Here is a 12,850-nt window from a genome sequence, read left to right on the forward strand (position 1 = left end):
AGAGAGAGAGAGAGAGAGAGAGAGAGAGAGAGAGAGAGAGAGAGATTTGGGTGTTGTGTATAACCCTTAGTGTAAGGGGTGTATATGTGTGCTTCTGTGAGAGCCTCCTGCTGTTCAGAGACCACAGATGTGATCTGATTATACAGAGGTGTGTGACTAAGTATACAAGGTGTGTGCAACCCTGAGAATGGGTAAATGACAAAGACCTGGAGTAGTGATCCTTCCAATGTTGCATATGGGAGAGTGAGAGGCTCCAAGTGTAATGAGTGAAGACATCCAGAGTGTTCAGAAGCTATGTATATAACCCTGAATGTGTAGAGCATTTGTGTCATGATTCAAAGGCCACTCACAGACTGAGCTAGGCTTGTTAGGCAACAACAGCTTCTTTGGGAGGGATTAGGTTGCTTGCTCTCTAGTTATCACATGAGAGTTGAGGCTTGGGACAAGAATGGGCTGGGAGGGGGTAGTGTGAGACTCTGGGTCTTGGGGTGTGTGTGTGTGTGTGTGTGTGTGTGTGTGTGTGTGTATGTGTGCCTACCTGGCAGTGTGTGAGGTATGTCTATGTGTGTGTATGTAATGTTATGGAGCTGATTTTGAAGCATATATAATGTCCTGTTTTCTGAGCCTTAACTAGGGGGCCCTTAGAGATTGGGGAGGGGGAATCTTGCTGACCAGAAGAGACCACTCAAAAATCCATGTGTTGGTGTGGATGCACATGTGTTGCTGATACCGCTGGTGTGACCTGTGACAGTGAGAACAAATGGGAGAGTATGACATTCTTTGCTTCATGACCCTACAAGGAGGGCAGGACAGGCACATTGAGTGCTTGTATCAGCGGGGGTGTCTGTCCTTCAGGGATGGGGGCAGGGAGGGGAAAAGAATCATTGCCCAGAGATAAAGGAACAGGATGATCTCAGGGTGGAGGAAAGAGGGATTTTGGTGGAGGGCAACAATGCGGGGGCAGGTTTGGAGGGCTTTCCATTTTGCAAGAAGGGTGGAAAAAGGTGCTGGACCAGAAGTCAGGAGACCTGGGTTTTCATTCCAGCTCTACCAGCAACCAGCCATTATGCCTGCCTCAGATCCTTTTTAGAAGTGAGTAGGGCTCAAATTGTTACAAGCAATAACCCTTAAACTAGTTGTGTGACGTTGGGCAAGTTTTGTTACCTCTCTGAGTTTTAGCTTCCTCCCCTATAAAGGGAGGGAGTTTGGTAGCTGATCTCTGAGGTCCCTCCCAAGAAGTAGGAAAGGGGGCAATGGAAACTCCCAGCCCTCTTCAAGTTTTGGGGACTACCCTTTTTTGACTGTAGCTGATAGCTGGTACTGGGTATTCCTATCTCTGTTTTGCTTTTCCCCTGGGTCTTGGCTGAGCCAAAGATGGACTCAGAGGTCCTTAGATGAAACAGTAAGATCTTTGCAATGGGACTAGACCCTGATATTGAGGGGAGAGGAGAAGGGAGGGAAGGAAATGAAGACCATCTGGAGAAACTGACTCAAAGTTCTCCAGCTCTGACAGGAATAGACTCCCTGGAAGTGAGAGAACAGTGTAGCCTTAAGAGAAGAAGAATCCCTGTCAGGCCTAGGAACCAGGTAGTTTCCCCTGGATTGTTCTCCTGAGAACAATTAGAAGCCACATGTCCCTTAGGAACTCTACCATGAATTGGGGGTCCTTGGAGTTTGCTGCTAGAGAAGAACTCTTATTTCCTCATGCCAGGGCCATAATTGTAAGAGGGACAGGGTGAAATGGCACTTCTGCAGGGTGGAGAGAGGATACAAGAAGGGTCTGATCTCAATACAGCAGTCCCAGGGTTTGACTGGGGAGTGGGGCAGGCAGGGAGAAAGGGAGAAAGCCCTTTATGCTGCAGATCTAGCATTAAAGACCAGCTTGGCTGGAAACCTCTGTTTATAAAAAGCACTTATCCCTGAGAGTGTCTTCCCTGGCACCTCCAGGGATAGTAGGCGATCCTTTTCTCTGACCAGCCTGGCTTTTGGGGATTGGGGGGAGGGAAAGTGGTGTAATGTGTGTGGCATGTCCCTAGCTGGAACTGGCTCAAAGGGGCTTCCCTTCTATAGTGGGAAGCCCAGTTTTGTAAAGTCCCCCCAGTTCAGTCCCTAGAGGAATACCCCAGATACATGTTCCTGTTCCTTGTGGGCGAACCTGACCTTGACCAGGACCCATCGCACCCTCTCCCTCCCCTCATTTCCTTTGCTCTATACAAGCCTTATTATTTGTGCTTTTGTAACTCCTAGGGATCCAATCCTGAGGCTCCACTTCAATGCCCACCCTACTCCCCCCTCCCTATGACCTCATGGTTTCTCCCGGGTCTTAATATTCTCTTTAATCTTAAACCTTGCCCATTCTCCAATCACCAATTTAACTCCTTCCTTTATTAGCTTGTGGGGAGGGAGGACCAGTAGCTCTGACAAGGAGTGGGCTTCAGCAGGAAGGGCCCAGCATATGCTGGAGAGTTGGGGGATCCCCAGGGAGGGATTCCTTTGTTATGAGGGAATCCCCAGGGAAAGGGATGCCCCCTGGAGCTGCAGTGCTGCTGTTTGAAGTGAGGGGTGGGTAAGAAGAAGCAGGAACGATTCAACTTGAAAAGTGAGCAGAGGGAGGGAAAGGGCTATTTTATACCCCTCTACCAAGCTGGCAGTCTGGGAAGGAGGGGTGGTGGGTGAAGTATGCCCTCCTGGGGTGGGGGGGTGGGGGGTACCCTCTCATGGCCATCTCCAGCCTGATGTTTATCCCTTTGATGCGGCTGCTGACACACGTTGCTAACACCCGCCCCAGGCTGGCCTCAGCTCAGGGTGAGGAGCAGGAGGGGGTGGAGAGCTTGGCTTGCTGCCCAGAGAAGCTGTGGTGCCAACCTGTGGGCATGGGGCAGTCAGGAACTGGGGGCTCCTGTGGTGGGGTGACAAGGGCTGGACCCTTTGGGACTTACAGTGGGCTGCTACGATTCCAGAACTGTTTCTGGAGGTTGTCTCTGCATCTGGGTGACCATATCTCCCTTCCTTCTCTGTCCCTACAAAAGGGAATTTTGGAGAATTTTACCTCCTAAGCAGAATGCTTAGGAATGGATTATCTAATGTAGGGCTGGATAGAACCTTAAAATATCTCTTAGCACTCCTTTATGTTACAGATTAGGAATCTGAGGCCCCAGTAGAGGAAGTGACTTGCCCACAGTCACACAGGTGTCCAGTGACAGGGCCCAGGTCTTCTGACCCCCAATTCAGTGCTCTTTCTACTATCCCACAGCACCTCTTCTTCAGTTTCTCCACAGGCAGGGTTTCTGTTGTGTGAATGAATCTCAGGGAGGACAGAAGGGTTTCCACAAGGGAAGAGCCGTCCTCCGGGCCCCCTTCCCCACTCCTTCATGTGCTTCTTTTCCAACCCAGGCCGAAAGTTCATCATCGCCAATGCCCGGGTGGAAAACTGTGCTGTCATCTACTGCAACGATGGCTTCTGTGAGCTGTGCGGCTATTCCCGGGCAGAGGTGATGCAGCGGCCCTGCACCTGTGACTTCCTGCATGGCCCTAGAACCCAGCGCCGGGCTGCCGCCCAGATTGCCCAGGCTCTGCTGGGGGCTGAGGAGCGCAAGGTGGAGATTGCTTTCTACCGGAAGGATGGTAAGGATCATGGCTGGGCTCTGAGGGGACCGGGGAGGATCAGGAAGATGCACCCAAATGAAAATCCCCATAGGGCATGATGTGGGAGGGGACTTGGGCTCTTGTGCTTCCTACAGATGGACTCCAGGAGGATGAGGTTGTGCTCTCTTGGCAGGGCTGCCTTGTGCCCTGGCTTTAAGGGAGGGGGAGCATTTCTTTTAGGACTAGGTCTGGCTCCCCCTCCTTGAAGCTTTCATGTGCACTTGTGGCTTTGGGCAGCTGTGGGGACCTTAAGGTTCAGGGCCAGGGATCGGGCAGTAGCAGCTGGAGAGGCTCCAGGCACCTCCTGGCTTTTCTCCCCATCGAGAGCCTGGAAAAAATGCCATCGAAGGAGAGGAAAGGGTGCCTTGGATTCTTCCCTGTCATTCCATCCCACCGTCAGGCTTCGTCTTCTCCCAGGACAAAGTCCCCTGAGTCCCTCCCTCCCAGTGGCTGTCTCTCATCCTGCCCTAGCGCCGGGCCGGCCACTCCGGCACCAGGTGTCTCTGCTCAGTTACAGCCTCCAGGCTTAGCTGCTCTGTACTTCCGGAGACCAGATAAACAGCATGGGGGTCTGGGCTGGGGAGAAAGGGAGGAGATCTTTCCATCCAGCAGAGTGGCGGCCGTGGTCCGTGCTCTGGGCATGGCTTCCCCTCCTTCCCCCCCAGTAGCCAGGCTTGCTGTGTGGGCCAGTAACATCAGGCATTGAGCTGTGACTTCAGAAGGCCCTAGAGGGGAAGGAGAACTAAAGAGCCCAGAGACCATCGTGCAGACACGTAGCCCCAACAATCAATCAAGGAGCATTTATTACTTACATCACATCCAAGCGCATACTCCCCGGGTCGCATGTTGTTCTCCGTGACGTCTTTTCCTATTTGAAGTGGCCCTCGGTGTTCACTTTAACCTGCCAACTCTATAAACACATGAAGGGCGACGTAGTTCTGCCTTTTATGATTTTTCTTGTGTGATCACGCGTGTCTGGACAAAGCTAGGTGCTGGGCTTGGAGGAAGACTTGAATTCAGATCCTGCAAACCTCTCTGCCTCAGTTTCATTGTCTGTAACTTGGGGATAATAATAGCTCCTATATCTTAGGGTTGTTGTGAGCCCCAAGTGAGATAACATATGTAAATTGCTTTGCCAACCTTAAAGCACTATATAAATGCTATCATGAACAGATGTGACTGTTTCCATGATCCGATCCATGTTAATATTTTTGAACTCCTAGGTCCTTGTCATGGCAGCACAGAGGATTTAGAAAATTGGGGTTCTAAGACCTTTGAGATCCCAATCTCCGTCCCATTTTATTGATAAGGAAATGTTTCAGAGAGGGCCTTACACAGCTACTAAGTGGCAGAGATGGGATTTGAACCTAGTTCCTCTGGATTCCAAATCCAATGTTGTTTCCACTGAATTTGATCCAAGTTGGTAGCAGAGTAGTACATGGGGCAATTGATCTTGTCAGCATCAATATTGATGAGTCCACACTGATGGACCCTTTTAGGGCCTCAGGCTTTGTGGCCTGGGCTCTCTCAGACGCTTGGTGTCTGCAGTTGTGCTTGCTCTTTGCATCGCCATATGGTTATAAAGGATATATAATGTGATGGAGGCACGGTCCTGCCTCAGCCGATTCATCTTTGATTTGGGCTAGTTAGAGTCCAGCCAGTCCATTTGTAAAAGTGCCAAAGGGAGGCATCAGTGTGGACTTGAAGGGATCTTAGAAGTCATCTAGTCCAACCTCTTCCTTGGGCAGAAGAAGAGAGAAGGGAAGAAGCCATTGTTCAGGGCTCCCTTCTCTGTCCCGGTGCTTTTCCATTATTCCAAATGGAACTCTGACCCAGATAAACCCCACACCTGCTCTCTCTTTCTGGCCCCTCCATTTGCTCTTCCCTAGTTTCCCCGAGGATCAGGTGTCTCCTGCCAGCCAACCTTTCCCATATGGCTCCCCTCTCCTGGTTTCTTTCTTGGGCCCTCTATCCTAAGGCTAGGAGGAGGAAAGATTTCCTCCATTTATGCCCTTTCCTACCCATAAAAAGCTTAATTCCTAATATGCTCGCCTCAGGGAGCTTGTGCTGGTGTCCACCCAAGGCTGGGGATGGAGGGGCAGGTGTGGGCCTTTCCAGGCACCCCAATGACCATCTTCCGAGGGGCTCCATTCAAGGGTAGTCAGGGCTTTGCCCCCTGGGGTGGAGAAGAGGCAGGGGCAGGAGGATTTGGGGAGGAGGAGGGGCCACTAGCTGGCAGGCGCCGCCATCGACAGCTGTGCAGTGTCCGTGTCTCCAGCCTCAGCTCTGCGCAGTATCAGGGCCTTGAGCCAGACAACCCCATGAATCAGCTGCCCCGGGCAGGGTGTGTGGGGGCTGGGGCTGGGGCCGGGCTGGTGGAGGGGTGGAGAGGAAGGCTTCGAGTTTTGGGCTTGGGCATCTGGACCTCTAAGTAATTGAGAGGCTGGGACATTGTTAGGTTGAGGAGGATTATGGTCGGTCAGTCAGTCAGTCAGTCAGTCAACAAGGATTGTTATTATTATTTTTAACCCATACCTTCTGTCTTAGAATCAATACTATGTGCTGGATCTAAGGCACAAAGAGTGGTAAGGGCTAGGTCATTGGGGTTGAGTGACTTGCCCAGGGACACACAGCTAAGAAGTGTCTGAGGTCACAGTGGAATTGCTCATTGGCTAGGGGGGTGGAAGGAAGGGAGGGAAAGAACATGATTCATGTAACTATGGAAAAATATTCTAAATTAATTAATTAATTAAATAAAAAAGAAGTGTCTGAGGTAGGATTTGAACCCAGGATCTGCCAACTCCTGGCCTGACTCTCTATCCACAGAGTTACCCAGCTGCCCCTCAACAAGTATTTTTAAAGCATCACCTATCTGCCAAGCACTGAAAGCTGAGTCTTTCAGTAATACCTGGCACAGAATGTCAAGTTGACATCAGAGTCAGAATCAAAAACAGGGCATGTAGTATTCTGGATACCTTCTGCACTGCAATGAGGGGCTTTGGGGGTGCTGCTACTGACCAGGTGCGCTTGTGTGTGTACGTTTTCCATGAAGGTATCTACTCAAAGGTCCATGTTTTCTTAGGGCTAGAGAAGGTCTTGGGTAGGTGAGACCCAGAATTCATTTGATCTACTGAGGGGAATGGCTGGGTAAATGGGGTCCTCAGCACCAACACACTCCCAGGGAGGGGCTTGGATAAGGACAGGCAGTAAGAATCTGGCCCACTCCAGGATCAGCCCTGGAGATTCTCTTTGTTTCTGTGGCTGTGCCTGGAGGGGAGCAGGCCCGGGATGGATGGATGCTCCTCAGGCCTGCTCTCCCCTTGAGCTTTTGCCTCTGGGGGCAGGGGAAGGTGGAGGTGGCTCATCCCCGGTTGGTGTGCCCGGCCTGTGTCTGACTCACTCCTAGAAGTGTGTATTCCCAGGAGGTTGTGTTTTCAAGGTTTTTTGTCTCTCGCTTAAAGAGCATGATCTCATCTCACGGTTTCTTCTTATCAGTTTCTCTGTCTCCTCACTGGGCTGTCTCTGTGTCTTTGTCTTTCCATGACCCTATCTTTCTCCAGTTGACCGTGTATCTTTGTCCTCATCTCTCTGGCTTTATCTCTGCCTCCCGGTTTCTAGGTTTCCGTCTGCATCCTCGTCTCTCTCTCTCCCTCTTCTTGTTAATCCTGGTCGTCATTCTTTCTCTCTGCCCCTATGATCAAAAGTCTCAGTGGCTCTCTCCTTCTCTCAGTGACATTGTCTCTGCCTCTTTGTTTCTCAGTGACCCTAACTCTGTGTCTTTGTCTCTGTTTTCCCTTTTATTCCTAACTCTGTGTCTGCATCCCTTGCCTTTCTGTCTCTCCCTTCCCCCTCTGAGTACCTTCTCTTTCTTTCTTCCTTCTGGGTCCCAAAGCCTCTACATAACATGTCTTTCTGTCTCCCACTCCTCTATGGGTTCCTGTGTCTCTGTCGCCACCCCCCCAGGTTCTGTGTCTTCCTTCCCCTCTGGGTTTCTGTCTCTCAGCCTCCCTGGGTCTGTCTGCCCCTCCCCTCTGGGTCCCTGTATCTCTGCCCCCCAGGTACCTCTCCCTCCCCTCTGGGGTCCCTGTGTCTCCCCACCTCCCTGGGTCTGTGTCTCCCTTTCCCCTCTGGGTCCCTGTATCTCTGCCCCCCAGGTTCTGTATCTCCCCCTCCCCTCTGGGTCCCTGTGTCTCCCCACCTCCCTGGGTCTATGTCTCCCTTTTCCCTCTGGGTCTCTGTGTGCCTGCGCCCCAGGTTCTGTGTCCCCTGTGGGCACTTTCAGTGCCTCGCTTCACTTTCCTTTGTATCTGGGAGCCTTCTTTTCGTCATCTTTTTCTTTCTTTTTACATCTATCCTTCCTCCTATGCTGCCCCCTTCCTTATCCTCCAGTTGCCTTCTTCCTTTGTCTGCCTCTGGCTCCCGGAGACTCTGTCTGTCTCCGTAGTCTCCCTGTCCCCTTGTCCCCAGGAGCCTGTGTGTGGGTGGAGATGGGGGTGTCTCTGGAGGAGATCCTGTCGGTTTCTCGGCTCCAGCTGCAGGCCCGTTGCCATGGGAACAGGGTCAGAGGGCCCCCACTGCAGCAGCTTCAGCTGCTGGGGTGTGAAGGGGAGGGGCTGAGCTGGGGCTGGTAGAGGGTAGGTGACTTAGGGCTTGAACTCCAGTCCTCATCTCCCCTTCTGCCCTAGTGTCTCTCTGCCCTCCTCCCCACAGCTCCCTCCTTGGGGCAATTAGTGCTCTGGGAGGGGATCCTTTCTTCCGTTGATTCCCGTCCTTCACTGGGTTCTCCTCTTCATTCCTGGAGCTGCTGGATCCATTTCTCAACCCTTTATCATATCTGTTCCTCCTCCCAATTTTCTCTGCCCCTTCCTTCTTTCTCTTTTTAACTTCCTTAACCCAGATCTCCTCCGTGATATCTTGATCTCTGCCTTCCCTCCCCAGGGCTGGTTTCTGGGGACAGTGGGGAGTATCAGACCCTCTGTGCCTCTACCCCACTCAGCATCCTTCAGATGAGTAAATCCTGGGGTAAATCCCTAGACTGGAATAAAGTTGAAAGAATTGAGACTCTTTACTGGGGAGAAGAAAACACTGGGCAGTTTTTACAGCAGTGAAAGTTTACCATTCCATTGATGGTGAGTGAACAAGATGCCCATTCTCTCTCTCCCGAGAAGGAAAATTGGTAAAAAAAAAATGCTAGGAGAGATTGGTATTGAAAAGTAGAACTTAGGAGAGAGAACTGAAGGCCTTGGGATGACTTGCTAGGAAAAGTAGAGAAAACCTCATCGATAGCCATGTTCATTAGATGCATCATCCATCTCCCTTCTCCATGCCTTTGCCCTGGCTGACCCTTCATTCCTGGATAGCTCTGCCCCCTCATTTCAGGCTCTTTGTTCCCTGCTTCCTTCAAGATTTAGCTCATGCCCCACCTTTCACATTCTCTTCATCTGCTCCGAGTTGTTCTTGTCTGTACCTGTGTATTTACAGCTCTCTCCTATTAGAATGTAGGCTTCTTGAGGGCAGCTTGGTTTGGCTTTTCTTTGGATTCCCAGCATTAGTCCAGCGGTTGGCACTTTGTAAGCACTTAACGCATTCTTGTGAACTGATTGGCTGACTGATGGCCTGAGCTATTTTATTCTGCCTTAGGGAGAGGGTTAAGAATCTGGTGATTTTTCCCCCCAATTCATCTCAGCAAGGTGGGCAAGTGATGAAGGTTCTGAGGGTTAAACAAACAACACAGTACCCAGCAGGCCCTGATTTGGGCCAGGGCACATAAGGACTGCTTACCTCTGCGGCTCTAAAGAGGTTCCCCTGCCTTACCCAGGCCATGAAGCCAAAGGGTTGGGAAGATGTTGGGAAGGACTGGTGGGGAAGACAGGCAGAGCGTGGAGGCCTCTCTGTCCCTGAACAGGATGGGTGATTCTGCTTTTCTAGAGGCCTCCAAGGCTCTTCCCTCTAAAACCTTTCCCCAGAAGGGGTGTGGCAGGCATGACCTGATTTTGGGGGTGTCATCCCCTCCCCTCTCTTTCCTTCCTCCTGTGGGATCTGGAGAGTGTCTGGAGGGAGGCTCCTAGATGTTGTGTCTTCCGTATCCCCCAGAGAAAAGCTATGTAAATATTTGTGCAGAATGCAGCCCAGGCTAGGGATGCAGGAGCCAGGGAGCTGGGAGTCTGACTATGGCCTTGGGATGTACTGGGGAAGCAGATAGGAGTGGAGGAGGGTGAGATAGGAAGTTATTGGTGATAGAGGGTGGGGAGTGGGGGCTGGGATGTTGAGTGAGGATGCTGGAGTTGGTAGCTGTGATATTAGAACCAAGATCCATTTGCTGATTCCATGTCCCTGGCTATGGAAGTCTGAAATTCTCCAGGTTGAGATTTTTTCCTTGAGGTTAGTATTGCCTTGTTCCTAGGCACTTCTTAAAAAATACAGATTTCCTAGACCTGGAAAGAATCATAGATTTAGAGCAGCTAGAAATGACCTTGAGGTCATTTAGTCCAACCTCCTCATTTTACAAATGAGGAAACTGAGACAGAGGTTAAGGGACTTACTCAAGATTGCTTAGGTAGCAAGGGCAGCTGGGTGGCACAGTGGATAGAGTGCTGAGTCTGAAGTAAGGGAGACGAGTCTTCCTGAATTTAAATCCAGCCTCAGATACTTATTTGTGTGGCGACCCTGACAGACACTTAACCCTGATTGCCGCAGTTTCCTCATCTGTAAGATGAGCTAGAGAAGGAAATGGCAAAGTAGTCCAATATCTTTGCCAAGAAAATCCCAAATGCGTTAGATGCAGCTGCAACTGAGCAGCAACAACTTAGGTAATAAGTGCCAGAGAGCAGGATTCAAATCCAGGCTCCCCTTGACTTTCAAGCTAGCCCATTTGATCCTATACCACCTTGCCTTAGAGCTTCAAGGTTAAATGAATTCATTACCAGCTAAGTTAGTGAGAGGAGCCAGGACTCCAAGACTCTTCAGTTCTGCCATACCATAATGTCAGTGCTGCCTTCCAGAGAAGGGAACCTAGGACAGGAATGGAACATTGATGCCCGGGGGAAGGAGGTATGGGGGCACCTAGTGGGATGGAAGAAAAGAAGGGGATAGCCTCAGTACTTCAGCTTGAAAATACTTTTCTGGTCTTTTCTCAGACCCCTAGAGACTTTTCTGCTTTTGTGATTTGATTATTTTATCCTTAAATGGTTCTGGTTTTCCGTTCTGGCCTCACTGGACTTTATGGAGCTTTAGATCAGAGATAGCATCTCCTCATGACCTTTTCTCACCTCCTTCCCTAGGGGTTTGGCCCCTAGAAGATGCCTATTCTCCTTTGAAGGACTCCTTGTATAGTGAGAATATCACTGAGCTTGAAATCAAGGAGATGGGAAATGGCATGTTAAATTCAAGAAACTGCATTTAGACTGGAAGAGCCAGATTGTAGAAGATGTGGAGGGGAAGAAGGTGCGACAAGGGCAGGAAAGAGATAAATTCAGATGCCATCTCTACCCCCTACTTGTGGTATAACCTTGTCATCTAACTTCTACAGATCTCAGGATCCTCATGTGTCATATGAAGGGGTGAGTCTCTAAAGTCCTTTAGAACCGTAGAATGTTAGAACTGAAGTTAGGAAGACAGGCCTTGATAGGCTGGAAAAACCCCTGAGGTGCATATGATCTGCCTGTGTCACAGGCTCACTTACCAGTAGAAATGGGATTGCCATGAAGGTCTCCTCACTTTTAGTCAAGTTCTCTTCCCACCATACCATGCTCCCTCTGATAATTCTGCATTTACTTCCAGCTCTAAGATTTTTACCCTTCTATAATTCTGTGACTGACTGGAGAGAGAAGGAGACAATCTTCAAAGGAAGATAAGGAGAGGGCTGAGGAAATTTGCTTATTCTATCTATGATGTGTGGGCTGTGGCTCAGTGTGAGACCAAGAAGATGGTAGGGATGGGAGAAAGACAGCACAGGCAGGAAAGACTGATTTGGAGCTTGTTTCAATAGTCTTCTTTCCAGTGTAGAGTTGAGGTAAATGGGTCTGAGGAGGAGGAGGGGGGAATTCTTTAGTTCTTTTTTTTTTTCCTTAAAAATTTATTTATTTTTAACATTCATTGCTTTAAAAAATTGGAGTTCCAAATTCTTTCCCACCCTCTCACCTTTCCCTCACCCACCAAGAAGGCAAGAAATATATCAGTTTTACATGTGAAATCATGCAAAACATATTTCCACATTACCAAAAAAAAAGCAAGAAAAATAAAATGGAAAAAATGATGCTCCAGTCTCAATTTTCAGACTCCATCATTTTTTTATCTTGAGGTGGATAGCATTTTTTGTCATTAAGTTCTTTGGAGTTGTCTTGGATCATTGTATTGATCAGAATAGCAAGGTAATTCACAATTGATCATTATATAATGTTGCTATTATTGTGTACAGAGTTCTGTTTCTGTTCACTTTGCATCAGTTCATATAAGTCTTTCAGGAGTTCTTTGGAGAAGGTCAGTTAACATATGCATTTCCAGGCTGGTGTAGATGGGTTATTTGAACTGGGGAAGTAGGGACACATATTAATTTGGGAATGAGTCTCCTCTTGCTTTGTTATTTTTTTTTTCTTGTTGTGACTGGGAATGCCTTATTCCAATTCTTTCCCTTTGCCTCATTTAGAGGGGGAGGCAGATCAGTGTCATGAAAGGAGGACTCTTGGGTTTGGTTTGACAAAACCTTTAATCCAGCCTTTAGCAATACCACCAGGTAGAACCTGTATTAAAGCTCAAGAGGTAGCATAGTTTAGTGGAAAGAGCACTGTACTTGGAACCAGGAAGAAAACCTGGGTTCATAGCTTGTCTCTGACACTTACTAGTTCTGTGATCCTGGACAAATCAGTCACCTCTTTGTCCCTCAGTTTTCTCATCTAAAATGAAGGAGGTTGGACTTGACAACCTCTTGCTCTACTTCCCTCTTTTTAAAGTGGAAGATACCTTCATAAGAGGCTTCAGGTTTATTGATGGAATGTAAATGTACATTGTAAAAGTGTCAAGTACTATCTATCTATCCATCTTTCTATCTGAATATCCATCTCTCTCTCTCTGTCTTTCTCTCTCTCTCTGTCTCTGTCTCTGTCTCTCTCTGTCTCTCTGACTCTCTGTGTCTCTGTCTCTGTCTCTGTCTCTGTCTCTCTCTCTCTCTCTCTCTCTCTCTCTCTCTCTCTCTCTCTCTCTCTCTCTC

General features: G+C 49.2%; 1 protein-coding gene across 1 annotated transcript in view; it reads left to right on the plus strand.

Moving 5' to 3' along the window:
* KCNH2 (potassium voltage-gated channel subfamily H member 2) overlaps positions 1-12,850 on the plus strand; it is a 57,810-nt gene that overhangs the window by 1,609 nt on the left and 43,351 nt on the right. Inside the window, exons 4-5 of the mRNA XM_044678963.1 lie at positions 2,789-2,991; positions 3,394-3,624. Of these exons, the coding sequence (XP_044534898.1) occupies positions 2,789-2,991; positions 3,394-3,624 (434 nt within the window). The remainder of the gene's footprint in view (positions 1-2,788; positions 2,992-3,393; positions 3,625-12,850) is intronic.

Source organism: Gracilinanus agilis, chromosome 5, assembly GCF_016433145.1.
Source record: "Gracilinanus agilis isolate LMUSP501 chromosome 5, AgileGrace, whole genome shotgun sequence".
In the NCBI taxonomy this organism is placed as follows: Eukaryota; Metazoa; Chordata; class Mammalia; order Didelphimorphia; family Didelphidae; genus Gracilinanus; species Gracilinanus agilis.